Raw genomic sequence first — 18,063 nt, forward strand, 5'->3', positions numbered from 1 at the left:
ACAAATTGAGACGAAGTATCTACTAAAAAATATAATATACAAGTTATAAAGTATATTAATATTTAAACAGATAATGATTACTTAAAGTTATAGAAATTTTTACGATGTATATTCCTTCTTAATATTGTTTTATTTGTCTTTTATAAAGAATAATTGCCGCGGGCGAAAGAAAATGAGGTCAGACATTTTATTTTGGATGAATTCTTAATTACTGAAAGGTTAAAAGTGAATTGAAGAATTTATCTACGCTAATGACATATGACAGCTCGTGTATAAACTAACCTATTCATAAATAAACTAGAATCTATTTTATTTTCTATTTTAATGATTTTATCTCATCTGATCTCAGTTAAGCTAGGTCCAAGTCCAAACTACCTCAGGAAAACTTTTTCGTACAATAGCTTTAATTTATATGTGAACAGTACATTTGATAAGTAAGATAAAGGATTAGTGTTATTTGAGAACAGTTGAAACTGCACTTGAGTTGCTGAATATCTAAACTGCAACTAATTGATCTCAAAACTAACTTTTATTAAAAATGAACTCTCCACCGAATAAATTGTCTGATAATCCTCGTGCCCATTTGTATAAATGTAAAGAGAGGAAACAGTCACAACATGAAAGAAGAATAAAATTTCTTGCTGAACTAAAAGAAAAAAGATCTAAATGTGCAGACGAAAATAGACAACTATGTGATACATTTCTTTCAGAAATTAATGTTGAAAGTAGTATGAATGAAAGTGCAGAAGAAAATACACAAATATGTGATACAAGTAAAGAAATTGATAGTGAAAGTAGTATGAATGAAAGTGGTATTGACGAAACCCAATGTGAAGATATGGAGATTGAAAGTGGAAAAAAACAGAGAAGATCTATAAAGTTTAAACTTATGTTGACTGAGTGGTTTCATGATATTCCAGAAGATTTAGAAGAAGATTGGATTGTCAAATTTTGTCCCGAAGGTGTTCGTGTACTACTTATTAGTGCACGTCATATCACAAGATTTTATAATGGGAAAGGTAAATTCCTTTTCAAAACAAAAACAAAGTTTCCTGGTGGAGGAAACTACAATTCACGTGGGACTACAGTCTTAGATTGTATTTATAATAAACAAATTAAAACAATCTTTATATTAGATTGTCTATATTGGAATTCGCTATTCACAGTACCTAATGAAGCTACATTTAGATTTTTCTGGCTAGTAGCCAAGTTTCAAGAAATGCCAGAAATGTCTGATTGTGAACGCTCAAAATATAAATTTATTTTGATGGATAATTTCCCTGCTGAAAGAGGTTTAATTCAAGAAAAAATGTTTGATGTATTGAAAATACAAGATAAAGAAGTGCCATATGATGGAGTGGTATTTTATCACAAAGAATCTGAATACACTTTTGGAGAGACCCCCCTAGCAACTTGGCTTCATTCATTTATGTTACCTGAAAAACTTGGTATAGATATTCCCGAAATATATCGGCAAAAAATTCCCACAGATTACATCAATTTGGAGCATTTTATTGAGAATAGGGAAATGTTTAGAAGACAAAAATGGCAGAAGAATAAAAAAAATAAAAAAGAAAGTATGGAAACCTAATACTTCAAATGTTTAATATAATGATTTTCACATTATTATTTATGTATATATTATACATTTTGACTGACAAATGTTTCTATTATTTAAACATGAATGTACTATAATATGGAAATATGTAGTTATTAATATAAGTAAGTTCAGATTTAATGTTGAGAATAAAACAAATTTATGTGTCCCTATTCTTATGTGAGATATTTTTACCCTAGATAATTCTTGTGGAACAATTTAAATGATACTTCCCTATTTCCATCACTTTTTACTCAAAGTCTCTCTCCACATTATATTGTCTCTTCTTTTAAGAGCTTGAATTTTATTTATGATATTCTGATTTTAATAGTTCAGTATAAAAATAGCATAATGAAAATATATACTAATTTTTTCTGTCCTGATTTATGTGACTATCATTAGTGTTTATATTAATTTTAAAAAATATATATAACTGTATTTTCAAGTAGTAGGTCAGTTGTAGTAAATATCTATTGAGTATATTATAATTGTGAGGTTAACTATTATAAAATAATAGTTTATAAAAGACTGCTACAAAAACAGGTCCCAAAATGATAATATAATAACAGCTTTTGCCAAAAGATCATGTCTGCTATTTCCTTTCTAAAGTATTCATCTCAGTGTCAATTCGTCAAAGACATATTCCAATTTTATCTCAATCTTAAAGCTAATCTAAATCCACAAAAAATAACTCTAAACAATTTAATTGCTTCTCAAGAGACAGACTAATAAACAATCATTTTTCTTATGGTAGTGTAGGTCTTCTAGACTAAAAAATCCTTGGTATGAAAGTATTTACTACCTAGCTATTAATAAATAAAATATCTACATATTGGGTACAAAAACAACACATTATTGCATATATAAATTCAGTGTTTAACCAAAACTATGTATTTATTTTAGAAAATATGTGTACAAATAAAAAATAAATAAATTATATAAAATATCTTCTTATACATTAATTATGAGTTATTCATTAATAACTGAATTATTGAAAAATCTAGGTAATTCCATTTAACTAATTAATTATTTAAAATATTACATATACTTGAATACAAATGAAGACAGAGAAGAAATACATTCGAAACTTCAAATTCAGCAAAAATGGCAGCCAATTAGACAAGATTTGACAAAATTTAATAACAAAACAATCCAACAAACGATAGAGGCAAATAAAAGCTTAAAGGTACTTCAAAGGAAATTAAAAAATGGAAAGAGACAAATAATAACCAGTAGGACTGAATTATTAAGAACAGTGAAAGATTTCTATCAAGAACTATACAGTAATAGATGTGAAACCCAAATACAGATAAAAAGGCAACAAAAACTATGTTAAATCAAGGTTTTTAAGCTCATGCCAGACATAACGCTTAGTGAAATCAAGAAAGGGCAAAGATGAAACCCAAAAAAACAACCAGGAGATAATGGACTAGTTATTGAATCGCTTGAACGGGAGCGAAATTGTGATCCTCAAAATACAAGAACTTTTTAATTTATGCTACCTCCATTTTGAGTCCTTAAAATTTGTGAGTAACAGTGTCGGAATAGGGTCCTGGTGGGGGGGGGGGGGGTTTAAAAATACAATACATCAAAAAATCCTTAGCAGACAACACAGTAAAGATAAATTGCGATACACTAGACACATATAGGAAAATAATAAGATATATGAGAGACAAAATGTAGTACACCATACCTACCAACCTAAAGAAGAATGTGCCCACAGAATAGTCATTAAATACCTACACCATACGACGGACATTGGTGAAACAAAAACTTAACAATCTAAACTTTTTCTACGATATTTCAAAATCATTTTCTTTTATTTGAGACAAGACTTTGCCTACATAGTATGTCTTTTGCTTATAGCTAAATTCAATAAGCACATAATTCCCATGATTGGGACAGCAATCAACATCTTCGAAACTAATTGGTTCGGGATCTTCACCAATAAAATTCTCTCCTCTGCTGGAATCTTGTAATTCCATCTCATTTTCAACTTGCTCATCAAAATCACTATCTAATACGCGCCTAGTTACTTTTTTCTGTTTTGGTGTTTTTTTTTTAGATTTAATCAGTTCCATTTTTTCCAGGGTATCCGTAGTTATCATCGTCTTTCCTTTGCGTTTTTTGTTGCCCTCCCCAGATTTTCTTGTCGGAGCTTTAGGATAACCCTTAAAAACTGTTGTGGTAATATCAGTATTACTTGAACCTGGATTTTCTACATCTAGAGAGACATTTACATTTTCAGCAGCGGTTTCAACTGCAACAAGTGGCCTGTCTGTCACAAAACTTGACAAAAAATCTTCTTCAGTGAAGACATGCCGATCAAATGGAAATATTCCGGTTTTTCGAAAAGCGCTTGTGATGTTAAGTGATGAATATGCTGTGCCCACAGAAGCTGCTACGTTATAAATCGTAAATGTCTGACTGACCGGGATGGTTCATCATCCATGCATCTACTATCTACTGCAGCATTATAGAAAGTTTGAAATGGTTTTAATAATCCTACGTCCAAGGGCTGTAATCTGTTCGTACAGTGTGGAGGTATAGTTAGGATTGTAACGCCATTATTTTTACATAAATCGATTGCCTCAATCGATAAATGACTTTGATGATTATCCATTCACAATAAAGAAGGCTTTTCTCTGGTACTACAAGTGTGCTTAATAAAATGCTTAACAACTTGCACAAAGCACTCTGTATTCATCCAACCTGTTTTTGAAGCTAGTCCTTAAGTTCCAGGGGGCGACCGGTTTAATAAAATCTTTAAAAGTGTACTCTAGGAAATACCAGAAGAGGAGAAACAGCTGCTCCAGATGCTCCAACAATATAGCATGTTGTTACGAGCGGTTCACGTTCGCCACTTGTAGTCTTACTAACCTGTCGTGGGTATACCTCCTTCTGCAAACACTTTTTGGAACTTTTGAACGGTAACGGTTCCTGTCTCATCTAAATTATTGATGATAGATACGACTACCATCTCCAAACACCGGGAAACGCTTTAAGATAGTTTCAAGTTTACTGAAAAACATTTCAACGTTAAATTTATTGAAACCTGTTGCCCTTACAAGACTACAACCTTCTGGGGTCCGGAGGGATAAATTATTGGAATGACGTTTCTGAAATCCTTTCATCCAGGCAAGTGAAGCAATTTTTGATATGTGCCAGTTTGCTGTAACCACTATATTATTGTAGGCTGCGGCTTCATATGAGAGTTTTCGAGTATCTTCTCTTAATAGACCATAAAACATTTAGAACATTTAATTATATATTCGCACAAGTCGTTCTTCTGTTCGATAGTAAAAATTTGTTTTACTTTGTAATTAGGACATAAACGGACGTTCTCGTCTTGTTGAGGTTTTTTTTACATATCTGTGGACTGTTTGGAAAGATAGTCCTTTCATTCGTGCTGCTTGCCATACAGAGGTGCCACCTTGTCGTGCCACAGTGAGACGCGTCTCACTGTTCCTTCTGCTGTGTTCCATAAAAAATCGTTAATAAAAGTCGATTAAAAAAACTAATAAAATGGGTACAAAAATCGTTTGCTTTAATTTAAGTGTCTTGTAACAGGTTTACTTTTTAGTTAAAATAACTTAAGTACCTTGTCTAAAAAACTTCAATTTCCGTGAAAATACCGGCCACGTAGATACAGTATATTTACAACGGCGCACTTATTTCGAATGACTAGCAATAACTAAAACAATGCTAAAACTTAAAACATTTCTTGTTGAATTTCAACGATTTCTTGTTGGCTTCACTTCAAGGTGGTAATATGCATATTCGTTTAGTTCTACCGGAAAATACCGAACGTAGTAAGCTCTACCGAGTTTGTCTCAGTGTTCCGGTCCGGTTCCGACCATCTCACTGCACCTACCTCTCCATTACACGTCGTAAAATTACCCTCATTTTATGAGCATTACCCTATATGAAAGTAACTACTTTAATGTTATAAAATTATTAAAAAGACGATTCTAAAACATACAATTATGACGATAACAAAAAACAATAGTACCAGAAAGATTAACACTACCTTGTTACATTTTTCACGCCTATTTCTTATAGGAATCTATGTATTATCATTGAAGGCTCAATAACAACTGAAATTCGTAAGCACGTGTAGCAATATCTCTGCCAACTGATATGCATTGTGCGCACATGACACCAGCTCAAGACCGGTATATTTGAATCGACTCTGCGTATAATTACCCGCTGCATAAAATTCCCCCACGCTTCCTTAATATTAAAAACACAGTACATCTAAAGACATTTGGAACGAAATTTAAAACAATTATGATACCGAAGCTTGATGTTTTTCTGCAGATTTGTTTTGGAGTTGATATAATGCAATTCTGATGTTAAAATAACTTGAAAGTTGCCCGAATTTGATTCAATCTTTTGTACGATAATGCAAATTACCAAATAATTGTACTAAATATGTCAAATCGTAATATTATTTATATTTATCTCTGTACCAAAGGACGATTTAGTAGTTTTTGGGTGATCTTATTACTATTTTTTGTTCTATCCACGCAGTTGTGAGTGTACCTCATTGCCTCTTTGATTCCTTCTTTTCATCGTTTTGCTGAATGGTCTCTCCTTCTTTCTTGTGAGACCCAATTATAAATTTAGTCCCGTAACGTCGTTTCTATTCCCATTATATTTCGAATTTCTTTTGTTTTAACCATATTTTTTTATTCCCTTCTGATAATGTCCACACCTCTGCACCGTGTTACAGTGCTTTTTACCAACGAATTGAACAACTTCTTCTTCCTTTAATTTAATAAACTTTTATTCCATAGTCGGTCAGATAGCCAAGAGGTTCAGGCGTCTAACTCGCAATCGCTTTACTGTCGAATGGTTAAGTGTATGTGTGTTCAAGCCCTGGCTTGGTGCACAGAAAAATAAAAAAGGCTAATGCAGCAGTTTAAAATTCTAAAACGAATCTGCGGCTTAGACTAGAATAATTATTCTGGTGTCTGATTGACCTATGGTGGAGCAGTACGGCAAGAGATAAGGGCTTGCGGCTTAACTTCTTTGTTATAGCTTTACCTCTTGCTATCTTGTTTTGTACTGCATTATACTTTCCATCTTCATTTAACTGAAATCCTAAGTATCGACAACATTGTGTTGTTCAAATGTTTCCTGCATCGGATTTTATATCATTTACATCATGTTTTCCTATTGTCAGATACTAAGTTTTCTTCGCTTTAATTTCCAGACCCCACTTTAAATACTCCTCAAGCAATTTCCTTATCGTGTAGGTTGACACGACACCCTGGCCATCCGCAAATAAGAGTGCAGATTTGCCTGATCCAAATTCGAACTAACATAAGATTGCATTCCTTTCTCTATTGTTTCGGTGCAACATAACAGCGTTACTAAGTTAGTGAGATATTTTGCCGTTTCATGGCAAGCCACAACTTATTCAGGAGTAGGTACGCTACGAGTATCATAAGATTTTTTTCAGTCAAATTAATATAGCTGTAATATAATAATAATTTTGGTATGTAAATAAACTTTATTAACGCAGTAATTAACAGAGTTTTAACATATTATTTTAAAAGTCAACATAAAATACAATCATATTTATTACAATTTTAAAGGAAGAAATCACTTTAATTCATTCTAAATTAAAAATAACAAACATTAATGCGTCATGCGACGCAGACAAAATCGTCAATAAACTCGGTTCGCTAATCCCAGTCCCAACTGTCTAGTGAATTTAGTAATTATTTTTTTGCGAAGTTAGTTACTTTTTGACAGACTAAAAGTGGCTGGAAATTACTATACAACCAAGCACCCGTACTCATAGCCAATATTAATAGTAAACAAACTAAATAGTAAATAAAATAGAACTTTGCCAATTACCGACAATCAATATTTATTTATCTGCACCATATAATAAATAGTTATGTTAAATTATAACAACTAAATATATATTTTTTAAATATATACTACCCAAAATTTGATGGGTTTAGTATACACTTCGACTATTTAGAATAATTCTTCTTTTTTTAAAGAAAGAAGTCTGTAATAGTAGGATACTTGAGCTATTAATACTGAGAAGTAGGAATTGTTGTGTTGTATGTTTCCGACAATGAATCTGTCAAAATATGCCCGAGCTAAGCGAATGGAGTTTAATTATAAAATACTATTATAAAAATACAACTAAATGATTTCAAATAGCAAAAGAGCATTAATGTTGTCGTTTTCTAAATTAATGTTGCAAATGGAAGAAAACTAAGTTTTCCTATGTAAAATGTTTTACTTGATTGTAATTATATAATTTTTAATTTACAGGAACGTCATGTCATATTCAATTGGACTTGACTAAGTCACTGAAGATTTAAAAATACAAAACGTAACAGGAGAACTACATTAATCGCAAAACAAGTTTAGTTGTATTTATATTATTTCCTATCAAGTCCGTTGCATTTTAAAATATATTTTCAATAGATTGATATTTATTAATCTATTGACAAATTGATATTGACAGTTTTCGCAATTGTTATGGTCGCCATTTTTAAACTTAAAAGTGATAATAACTTGAGCCTTTTGCCAAACATATTTCAAGAATGTATAGCGTTGCATAAACTGTTGTTCGTTAATGACTCAGGTGGATCATATTTTTTGCTGTTCTATTCATGTTTTATCATTTTGCAAGTAAAAGTTTGTCTCCCATAAAATCATTTTCAATTTCACTAATAAACGTTTCCCATGATAGCTAATGTGTTTGTATGTACTTCGTTCGGAGCTTCACTTGATTTTTATTTGTTTTCCACGCTCTACTTTTGGGAAGAAGAGAAACGGAGCTTTCGGGAACTAAAGGAAAAGGACGAAGAAATTAAAAAAACTCGATCGATGAATTGAATGGAAAAGTCGATGAATTACAAAGTAATATAATAAAATCGAACAAAAAAGTAATCGAAGCTATAAATAATAATAAAAGATTCGACGAATTTAAAAACCAAAACAAGATAACGAAGAAACAAACAAATGAAAAGAAAAATCCACGGGAGCAATGCCAAAGAAAAAAATAGAAGATACTAATAAGAACAACACAAATACAGAGAATGACAAAACAAATGACGCAGCTAGAAAAACTCTTCTTGATAGACTGATTGGCCAGAGAAGAAGAGGAAGACCCAGAACAAGGTTCCTTGATAACATCGATGAAGACCTGAGAAATATGGGAATACCAGCGGCGGCCGGCCAGGTGAAGTAGGTGAAGGTGAGGTTCACCAAAAAAAATATAATTAAATTGAGACAAATAAATACAAAATGAAAACAACATTATTATATCTAAATTCTGAAATCAATTATTTATTCTCTTTTAATTAATCTAAAAGTTAAAAAAGACAACTAGCTTTATTAGCGGTACGTACTTGACGGTCAAGTCCTGACCTGTGTCACTAGCCGTGTATAATAGGATTCAGGAAGAGGTGAATATAATTTTTGAAATGCAAAATCCATCTGCATCATCGTTCACGGTTGCCATGGCAACGTGACGTCAGCCTATCCTTAGTGATAGCTGAGAAAACTGGTACATGCAGTTCGGCTTAAAAATATATTATTCGTCTTCACCAACTGTTGGATGTGTATTTGGTATTCCTATTTTTCGGAAATTTCTCTAAGCGACAATATTTTGAAATTTAGTCCATTTTATAGATATTTTTATATAGTATAGTGTATAGTATAGTATTTATTAGTTTAGTTTAGTCACAATATTAATTTTATTTGTTTAGTGCACTTTATTAATACATTTCTCTGTGGTTTGTTTCGGATTTCGGATATAAAGTGTTCTCGTGGATTTCGTTTGGACAAAAATAATTTTAGAGAGACATGAATCCAATTAATGACTTCTTCTTCTTCTTCCTATGCCGTCTCCATTAACGAAGGTTGGCGACCACATTTCTAAAAATTTCTCTGTCTTTTGCAACGTGGAATAAATCGTCTACAGTCATGTTTGTCTAGTCTCAAATATTTCGCAGCCATGATTTCCTCTTTCTACCTATTCCCTTTTTGCCATCGACTCTACCCTGCATGATGACCTGCAGAAGACTATATTAAATGGTGGCTAAATTAATGACTTGGTGTGTAATATATTAGAAACTCCATTTAGGCATTGAAAAAATGAAGATAAAAGGGATGTTCTTTTACATTGTCGACCAACGAGTATTTTAAACATCTGCGTCTGATCCAGAGTGGTCGGCTGCAATCAGCATCTGACTTAGAGTGGGCGGCTGAATCGAAACTCACCAACCCCAGGCGTGGTGTTTTAATCGCCAAAAAACCCTCAATGAAATGTCGAGGTTCAGAACTAAAATACCCCAGGCAAGCAGAACTGAACAAGAAAAACTGTTTTCAAGTTATTAGGGCCATAAACTCTAAACATTTTTTTTAACGAATTTTTTATGAGATTTGGGCGCGAATTAGGTACCAAAACTCCTTTTGGCTCCGGCAAGCTTTCCCCATCTTCACTACTTTTTTAGGCCACGAGCCGCCGCTGGGGAATACATGCTTGGCGGAGAAAGGCGATGGATAGGGACGACTGGAGAGAAATTCTTGAGGAGGCTAGGACCCACACAGGGTTGTAAAGCTAGAATGATAATCCAGAATCTATTTCAAATGAACCCGAAGGTATATCCCAAGTAGAACATGAAAGTCGCCCTAGCGCTCCTACAGTTTTTAACTTAAATAAATCTTCCACTGAACATATTTCAAACGAATCGAGATTTTCAGAATCTACACACACGATCATGAAAGTGTTAACTCCTTCAACACCTGTTGTAGTTTTTCGTTCTCTCCCAAAGAAATATTTAAGATTCCAAAAGCGATAAAAAACCCAGCAAGTAATAAGAGAAAGAGAGGTAAAGCAGCATTGTTGACTTCTTCACCCTATAAAGCTGAACTAGCACAGGAACTTCCAAAGGAAAGGGGTGTAAGGAAGTTAAATATGAAAGTTAACGGAAATCCCAGTCTATTTTAAAAGGAAAATCAATTTCTAAAGAAGATTCACATAGTTCAGAAGAGGGATGAGGCTTGCATCTATTGCAACGATTTATTTTCAAACTCGAAATCGAAAGAAGGTTGGAAAAAGTGTTCAAGTTGGTCCCATGAGGCTGCGACGAAAATGATGATTCATTTATTTGTGATTTTTGTTCCTAAGAACATCATTAAAACGAATCTTAACCATTGCTCGTTCGTATTTTCCCGTAAAACTTTCATACACCTATTAAAAGCTAAGAAGTTGGAAACAATGCATTCCCACATTTTTTAAATATGTATCCGCTACCCGGTTTTAGCAACTACTCTTCGCTACCTCTGAACAGATGCGTATATATTTTTTAGTTTGTATGCAACTCCTGTGTCCTACTTTGCGAAAATATCAACGTCAAAATTGGATGTCGTGCAATGAACTTAAAGGAAATAAAGTATACATAATTCGAGTTTATAACTCCTTCTCAATACCAAATAAAGTGTAAGTAACTTTTTGAAACATTTCAGAATGGCCGGATTTTGTGACGGTCTATGTATTTAAGAATAAATCGTGTTCAAAATATTTGAATAAAACCAATCAAATATGCATTTTACATGTAACCGATATTACAACAAGTACCTTTTATAAAGGCAATATATTACATACAACATTTTATAATACAAATATATTGATATAGCACCGTAACACAGCTTTCGTTTTTTACTAAATATTAATCAATAAATTACAGTGCATAATTGTGAAATACTTGCATATTTTAGTAAACAATGTATCAAATATTAGTACGGTAGTAACTAATTGTTTTCCGAATTAATAGACCGTAGTTTGGAAGTATTTTATCTTAAAGTTTCATTTGCAACTACGACAGAAACCATCAAAGGAGATGCGGCAACAATCGTAGACTATTTACAAAATCTCATGAACCTAACTCACTTATTAAGTGACGTCAATCTACGAACGAAACGATGAAATCAGATATTACTGAAAATATATAATTATCTGCTGTGCGTGCTCACAGCAAGACGGAGTTGAACACTGAGAAACAAGTATTTTTACTTATACTTACACGTTCTCCGTGTAAGGGAAATACTTGTTTCTCAGTGTATAATTCTGTAAGTGGTGTACAAGGTCAAATATCTTGGTCCCTACAACTTCAAAGGTACCGACTTTCAGTTTCGCTTCTGTGTGGTTATTAATTATGTGGCGTTAGTAAGAATTATTCTGCTAACAGTCTTTTGTAACACCTTAAGTGGTTTTACTGGAAAAGTAAACAATAAACAAAAGATTAAACAAATTATATTATACATAAACATTATTATAAAGAGTAATGTATTTCTCTGTATGAAAATTAAATAATCTTTATAAGTGTAAATAGTGTTTTAATTGCGTAGTTATTAATTAATAATTTTTTTTTTTGCTTTGGCTGAAACCTTTAGCCACGTAACTACATATAAATATTAGTATTCATTCATACAGGATTGTACAAGGAGGACACTTTTCACGCTCAGGGATTCATCAGAACGGCTTTATTGTAACAAACAAAACATAAACCACGGTTAGGTAGGTGGGCAACATATATGGTAAACATGCAAAGGAAATGTTCACGCATACGATCAATTTTACACTGATACCTTTAATTTAATTTTTACACGAAATATCATAATTATTTTAAAGATTTTTATATTGTGTATTTTTTTCTTTCGGGCATTCGTATTTCCAAGGTTGATGTGGTTTTGTACCAACTCTAACCGTCTTCCTTTGATGACTCAGTCATTAGTGCAATTACATACTATCTTATAGCATGCAGAAACACATTAACTGAACAGCAAAATATTATTCATTTAAATAAACTAGCTGTATTTCCATTATGCACTGTAGCTTTTGTTTTTGGCAAAAATATATTGATTCAATACAAGAATTGTTTGATTTATATTTCAAATAATAATTTATTTTAACAATATTAATATATTTAGGCAATACCGCGCTTAGATTTAAATATAAAGTGATGTGTATATTTTTTACTTATAAAGAGTATTGGTTTTATTTGAATTGACTGAACTTGATTTCTGAGAAATTAATGCAAAATGATCCACTTTAAGTAAATAGATGATGATGATTCTAATAAATTCTGAGAATATTGAAAGAGTTAATAGAGATTAAAAAGGAAAAAAAGATGAAAGTACAATTATTATGAGTGGTAAACTGAAATCTTACAATCACTTTGCAATAGAGGGAAAAATATGTGAATACGAGAAAACGAGATTATTTGCAAGACCCAAAATTCATATAAATAATTACCAAAAAGTTACAAAGAAATGGGGAAACAGGTTCGAGACATCAAGAATTGTAGAAAAGAATTGAAGCACTAATATGAAATACAGAAAGGAAATTAAATGTATGGGTACAATACTCAGAGGAAATAACCAAGTTATGGAAAAACAGACCGAGCAGGACTAAAGGAATAGTGATGAACGTTTGGAAAGAAATATTTCTGAGTGTGTGGATATTTTTACTGATTCAATAAATCACACTGAAGTGAATTCTGAATGTACACAATGAGATTCACTACAAAAATTTATCATTTATTTAATGGATAAAGGAACATATAGGTATAACAAGCAAAGAAATAGTAAATAGACTAGCAAAAGCAGCACAAACTACAGGAGAGGAACTACATCTCAAACATCATCCTTCTGACCTATTCATAAAACAAACAAAAAACAAATTAGAGAAATATGATAAAGCTTATATACAGAATCCATGAACAGATTAAATTTTGTATAACATCGAAATAGAATTCCCAGACAATCATGGTTCCATAAAATACCAAATACAAGCTTTATTAGTGCAATAAATCAAATATGTGCTAAAGTGCACTAACACTGTACTATACTGCAGTTGTGGTAGAATGGGAACATTAGTACAATTTCTACTTGAGTGTCCAATACACAACATAAAAATTAATAAACCATATAATGATTTAATCAATTATCAGATAAATCCTGGTATAGAGATCTAAATTGTATTATTTTTTCAGAATAATATATTAACATATTATATTTACTTTATCAACACATTGGAACCCGAATTGAAGAGAGCTGTTAAAGAGTTTACTATGAAAAGGTATTTGAAAATGTGTGTTAATGTTAAAATAAATATTAAAACTAATAGAGAGATATACAAATATATATATATATATATATATATATATATATATATATATAGAGAGAGAGAGAGAGAGAGAGAGAGAGAGAGAGAGAGAGAAAGAGAGAGAGAGATACATAATGTAGAAATAATTAGTGATTGTGCATTTACAAAAATGCAATACTAGTCCAGTCGTCAGAGGTCTGATCTCTAAAAATGAGATGAACAAGCTGAATTTTTCTAAAAACCTCAATTTTGGGGCCCCAAGAAAAGATGCCAGTTCCTATGAAGCTGTTAAATAAATAAACGCTGCGCGATTTTTACCATTTTTATGATTCTCACGAGATCAATAAAATTTATCACTTCCATTGATCAGTCACTATAAAATCCTATAACATAAAATTTCGATTTTGAGTTTTTGGCAACAAATATGAGGCATTTGAAATATGCCTAAAAACGCTGATATTAAACTTTCACATTACGAACGTCTCACGTTAAAGGAGATTAGTTGATGTGATGAGGTTCGGTTAGGTTATGTAACATTTGATAAGCATAAGTTAATATTTTATTTCAGTAAAGTTCGGTTAGCTTAGCTTAGAAAAAACAATCCGTTCAATCCTGTTCTGCATTAAATCACACTGCTGGAGTGCCTACTAAGATATTGAGAATCAAAATTGATTGATGGGAAAATAGATCAAATTTGAGGTATGAGCGAACAAAATGAGTGTTATTCTTTTATTGCATTACTATATCAGCCATATATGTAGTAAGTTACTGAAAATACCAAAAATTGTAATGTTTAAAGAGATTTAGTGAAGTAATTAATAGATCTTCCACATAGCTGTAGCTGTTTAAACAGAAAATCAAAGGAGTTATTTGTATCATGTAATATTGCACGCAGTATTAGTTTGCATGCAGTTACATTATGGATGAACATTATTTAGGAGAATCAGATACAATGGTAAATTTAAGAGCACAATATTTACTGCTACATATACATTCAATAAGAATGTTTTATCTTACTTCAGCTTTATTGAGTATCGATACAGCAAAATAGTGATGCATACCTTAAAGAATTCAAAAAAACAGTGCTCCTGACGTCCCAACAAAAATTTCATAGAACATCATGAGACAAGTTCAAAAGAATGAGCACAAAATGCAGCATTGTTTGATTAAAACTATGTGCACAAGAGGAATATAAACTAATTTTGCTAAACTTAATGAACAATCAAATAAGAATGTAGATAATGCAGTTATTAACATCTAGATAGTACTATATAAATCTTGGTTTACAAAACCCTTGTATTGAATAATATTTTTTATGTTATATTAAACAATTAATAAAAAAAAATCACAACAAACATAATCACATTTGTTTATAACAACTTTAAACAATTCACAGAATTTTTATGGTCAGAAATGCCAGAAGATAATGCCTCCTCAAATTCATATCGAAGCTCTTGATTTTCTTGCAATAAAAATGGCAAAGGAAGATTAATCAACTCTTGATTTAAACTACCGCTTAAGGATACATTATCAGAAACAGATCCTTCTGGTTCTACTTTGGGCTTTTGTGCAGCCTTTAGAAGAATATCTAGATAAATACTTTTGTTTTGCTCAAATGACTTCATTATCTCTTCATTATAACTGATGTAACTTTTAATCCAGTTTAACAACTCAAAACAGTGGCACATGATATTACCTACTATCCTTGAAAATGCCACCAACTCTTTATTTTTTAAAGTAGTTTCTCTAACTTTAATTGTATTTGATATTAATTTTCTCATACCACAAAGTAATTCCTTAAGTTTATTTGGATTATGTATGTTGGTTTTGTCGATTAAAATTAAAGCACTCTCAAAATGCTCATCGAGGTTGTATCTATTGACAATGTCTAAAATATTTGAAGTTAAACTCGAGAGCACTTTTAACCTTCTACTTACTGAGTGTATCTTTCTCTCAAGTTCACTAAACTTAGTAATACTTCTTTCTGAGCCTGCTAGAAGCCTCTGAGCGTGATTTAAACATTCCTCATAAATAGAATTGTTTTTTAAATCAATATTTCCAACATCAGCTTTCATTTTGTTGTAGCAGTCAATTCTAGTGACCAATTGTTTTACAGTAGCTGATGCAGAGGCTTTTGAACTTTTGATGGTGTTTAAAATATGATTTAAGAAATTGAGATATATATGAAAACATGTTCTAAAGTGAAATGATATATGCTTTTCTTGAGTAACAAAGAATATAAATTGTGATATTAAACCTCTTACGTAATTTTTGTCAAATTTTTCTACTGACTTCATTACTTCTCTTATAAGCTTTGGAAAATTATAGTTGAGATTTTCTGGTAAAAATCGTTTTCTAGTTACATATATGTAGTCATTGCCAATAATATTCAGCAATTCATCATTATCTTGGACATTAAAATTATCTTTAAATACAAATAACAAAAGTTCATCTTTAGGAACTTTAATATCTCTAGAAATCCAGTCTTTTAGTGTGCCAACAAGAGTACCTTCAATTATTTCATAAGAATAATATTCTAATTTACACAATGAAAAAACATTAACAATTTTTTTCTGTAAAATCTTGCTTAAATATTCCAATGGTTCAACATTATTTGGAAAATTCTCAGCTCTAACATTTTGGTCATAAGTAAGAACATGTCTTAGCCAGATTTCCAAATGTTGTTTCAACCATGTTGAAATATAAGTTTCTTTTCTAATGTACTGTGAATAAGTAATTTGCCCTGAATAGCTCATGAGGATACAAATGTCATTACATTGTTTGTTGCGAATTTTTTCAAACCTCTCAAAAGGTGTAAGATTTGCTAAAAAAGGTATAAATCCACAAATAATTTCAAATGTTAGTATACCCATAGACCAATAATCAACACTATTATTATAATTCTTTGCTTCAAAAATTTCTGGAGCTAAATAATGCATAGTACCAACAAAACTTACTGTGGAGTCTCCCAATTCCTTCGCATAACCAAGATCAATAATCTTATAAATAGTCTGTGTTTTTCTTTCTTCACAATTTTGTAAAACAATATTATCAGGCTTAATGTCTCTATGTGTAACCTTAAGCTTATGCAAATGTGCAAGACCACTAGAAATGTCGTCAAGAATACATCTCACTTCTTCCTCCGGTAACCCTGAGCTATTAGAAGGTTTCTGTAGAACATGACGCAAATTTCCTTTTCGGCAGTATTCCATGGGAAGTAATGGCATACTGGTAGTACTATTTGCCATTAAATGTTTCTCCAAATCTTCTGGAATAACTTTGTATTTTATTATATTTGGATGATTTATAATTTTGATTTTATCTACTTCATTTTTCCAACGCTCCTTTTGCCTCTGTGTTAAACTGGAATCTGTTCTGAATTTACACATTTTTATTGCAGTACAGTCGTCATTTTCTGTATTTTGCCACAAGGAAACCACGCCGAAAGCACCAGATCCAAGATCTGCTATTTTCTTCCATATTCCTACCTGCATCTTTATAGCTTTCCAAATTTAATATTACATAATTGGGACGCCAGGACTTTTCCAGACTTGATTGTCTTCCCTAAATAAATCACTTTATACTATCACAATATATAAATACCCCACACTATTAAAAAAAATAACATAGTGCGTTTATTTTTAGGATTCTTATAACGTGTGTTTTCACTTAATATCTTAGCAGATTGTTTTGTTTTGATTTATTCATTTATTTGTGGTTATTCTGTCTGTAATCTGTGTGGCCAATGTTATCTGTGTTTGTTATCTATATATGACTAATGACTAACTTCATATAATTTGCTGATAAAATATGGAATGCAATTTTAACTTATTTGAATATTATAATTTTAAACCTAAAAACCAACATTGTTTACATGGGCATTAATAAAAAGATAATTAATTTGATTGAATTGTAAGGTAATGCTCCCGAAAGGACATTACCTTCTCTTCAAAAATCAAAAGGCTGTTTATGCAATGTCCTTAATATCCACATAGACAACACTTATCACAATCCATCACGATACACTTACACACGCTTACACACCATGTGTACATACAGTTGCCCGTGTTGATGTCACACCTCTCCACCTGTCATTGCCGAGAAAAAAAATCCATTACAATGAACAATAATTAATTTAGTGTAAAGTGTAATCCAACATGGAGAATCAGAAAATAAGTCTAACTTAGTTTTGAAAAAATATGAATTAGTAGCTAGACCCCTTGAAACAGTCGTCAGGATTTGATCTCTAAAAACTGTAGAACAAACTGAATGTTGCCGAGAATGTAAATTTTGGGACCCCAAAAAAGATGCAAAAAAG

At 31.6% G+C, this 18,063-nt stretch overlaps 2 protein-coding genes across 2 annotated transcripts; one reads left to right on the top strand and one right to left on the bottom strand.

The window, feature by feature from the left end:
• Positions 1–245: 245 nt before the first annotated feature.
• Snup (snurportin-1) lies at positions 246–2,544 on the top strand. Its single transcript, XM_072540968.1, has one exon. The coding sequence runs from the start codon at positions 539–541 to the stop codon at positions 1,589–1,591; it is 1,053 nt and encodes a 350-aa protein (XP_072397069.1). The 5' UTR covers positions 246–538; the 3' UTR covers positions 1,592–2,544.
• A 4,548-nt stretch (positions 2,545–7,092) lies between these two features.
• LOC140447976 (uncharacterized) lies at positions 7,093–17,609 on the bottom strand. The gene has a single exon (XM_072540969.1). It carries the CDS (start codon positions 17,237–17,239, stop codon positions 15,116–15,118), a length of 2,124 nt encoding a protein of 707 aa, XP_072397070.1. The 5' UTR covers positions 17,240–17,609; the 3' UTR covers positions 7,093–15,115.
• Positions 17,610–18,063: the final 454 nt, after the last annotated feature.

The sequence above is a fragment of the Diabrotica undecimpunctata genome, chromosome 8, assembly GCF_040954645.1.
Source record: "Diabrotica undecimpunctata isolate CICGRU chromosome 8, icDiaUnde3, whole genome shotgun sequence".
Taxonomy (NCBI): domain Eukaryota; kingdom Metazoa; phylum Arthropoda; class Insecta; order Coleoptera; family Chrysomelidae; genus Diabrotica; species Diabrotica undecimpunctata.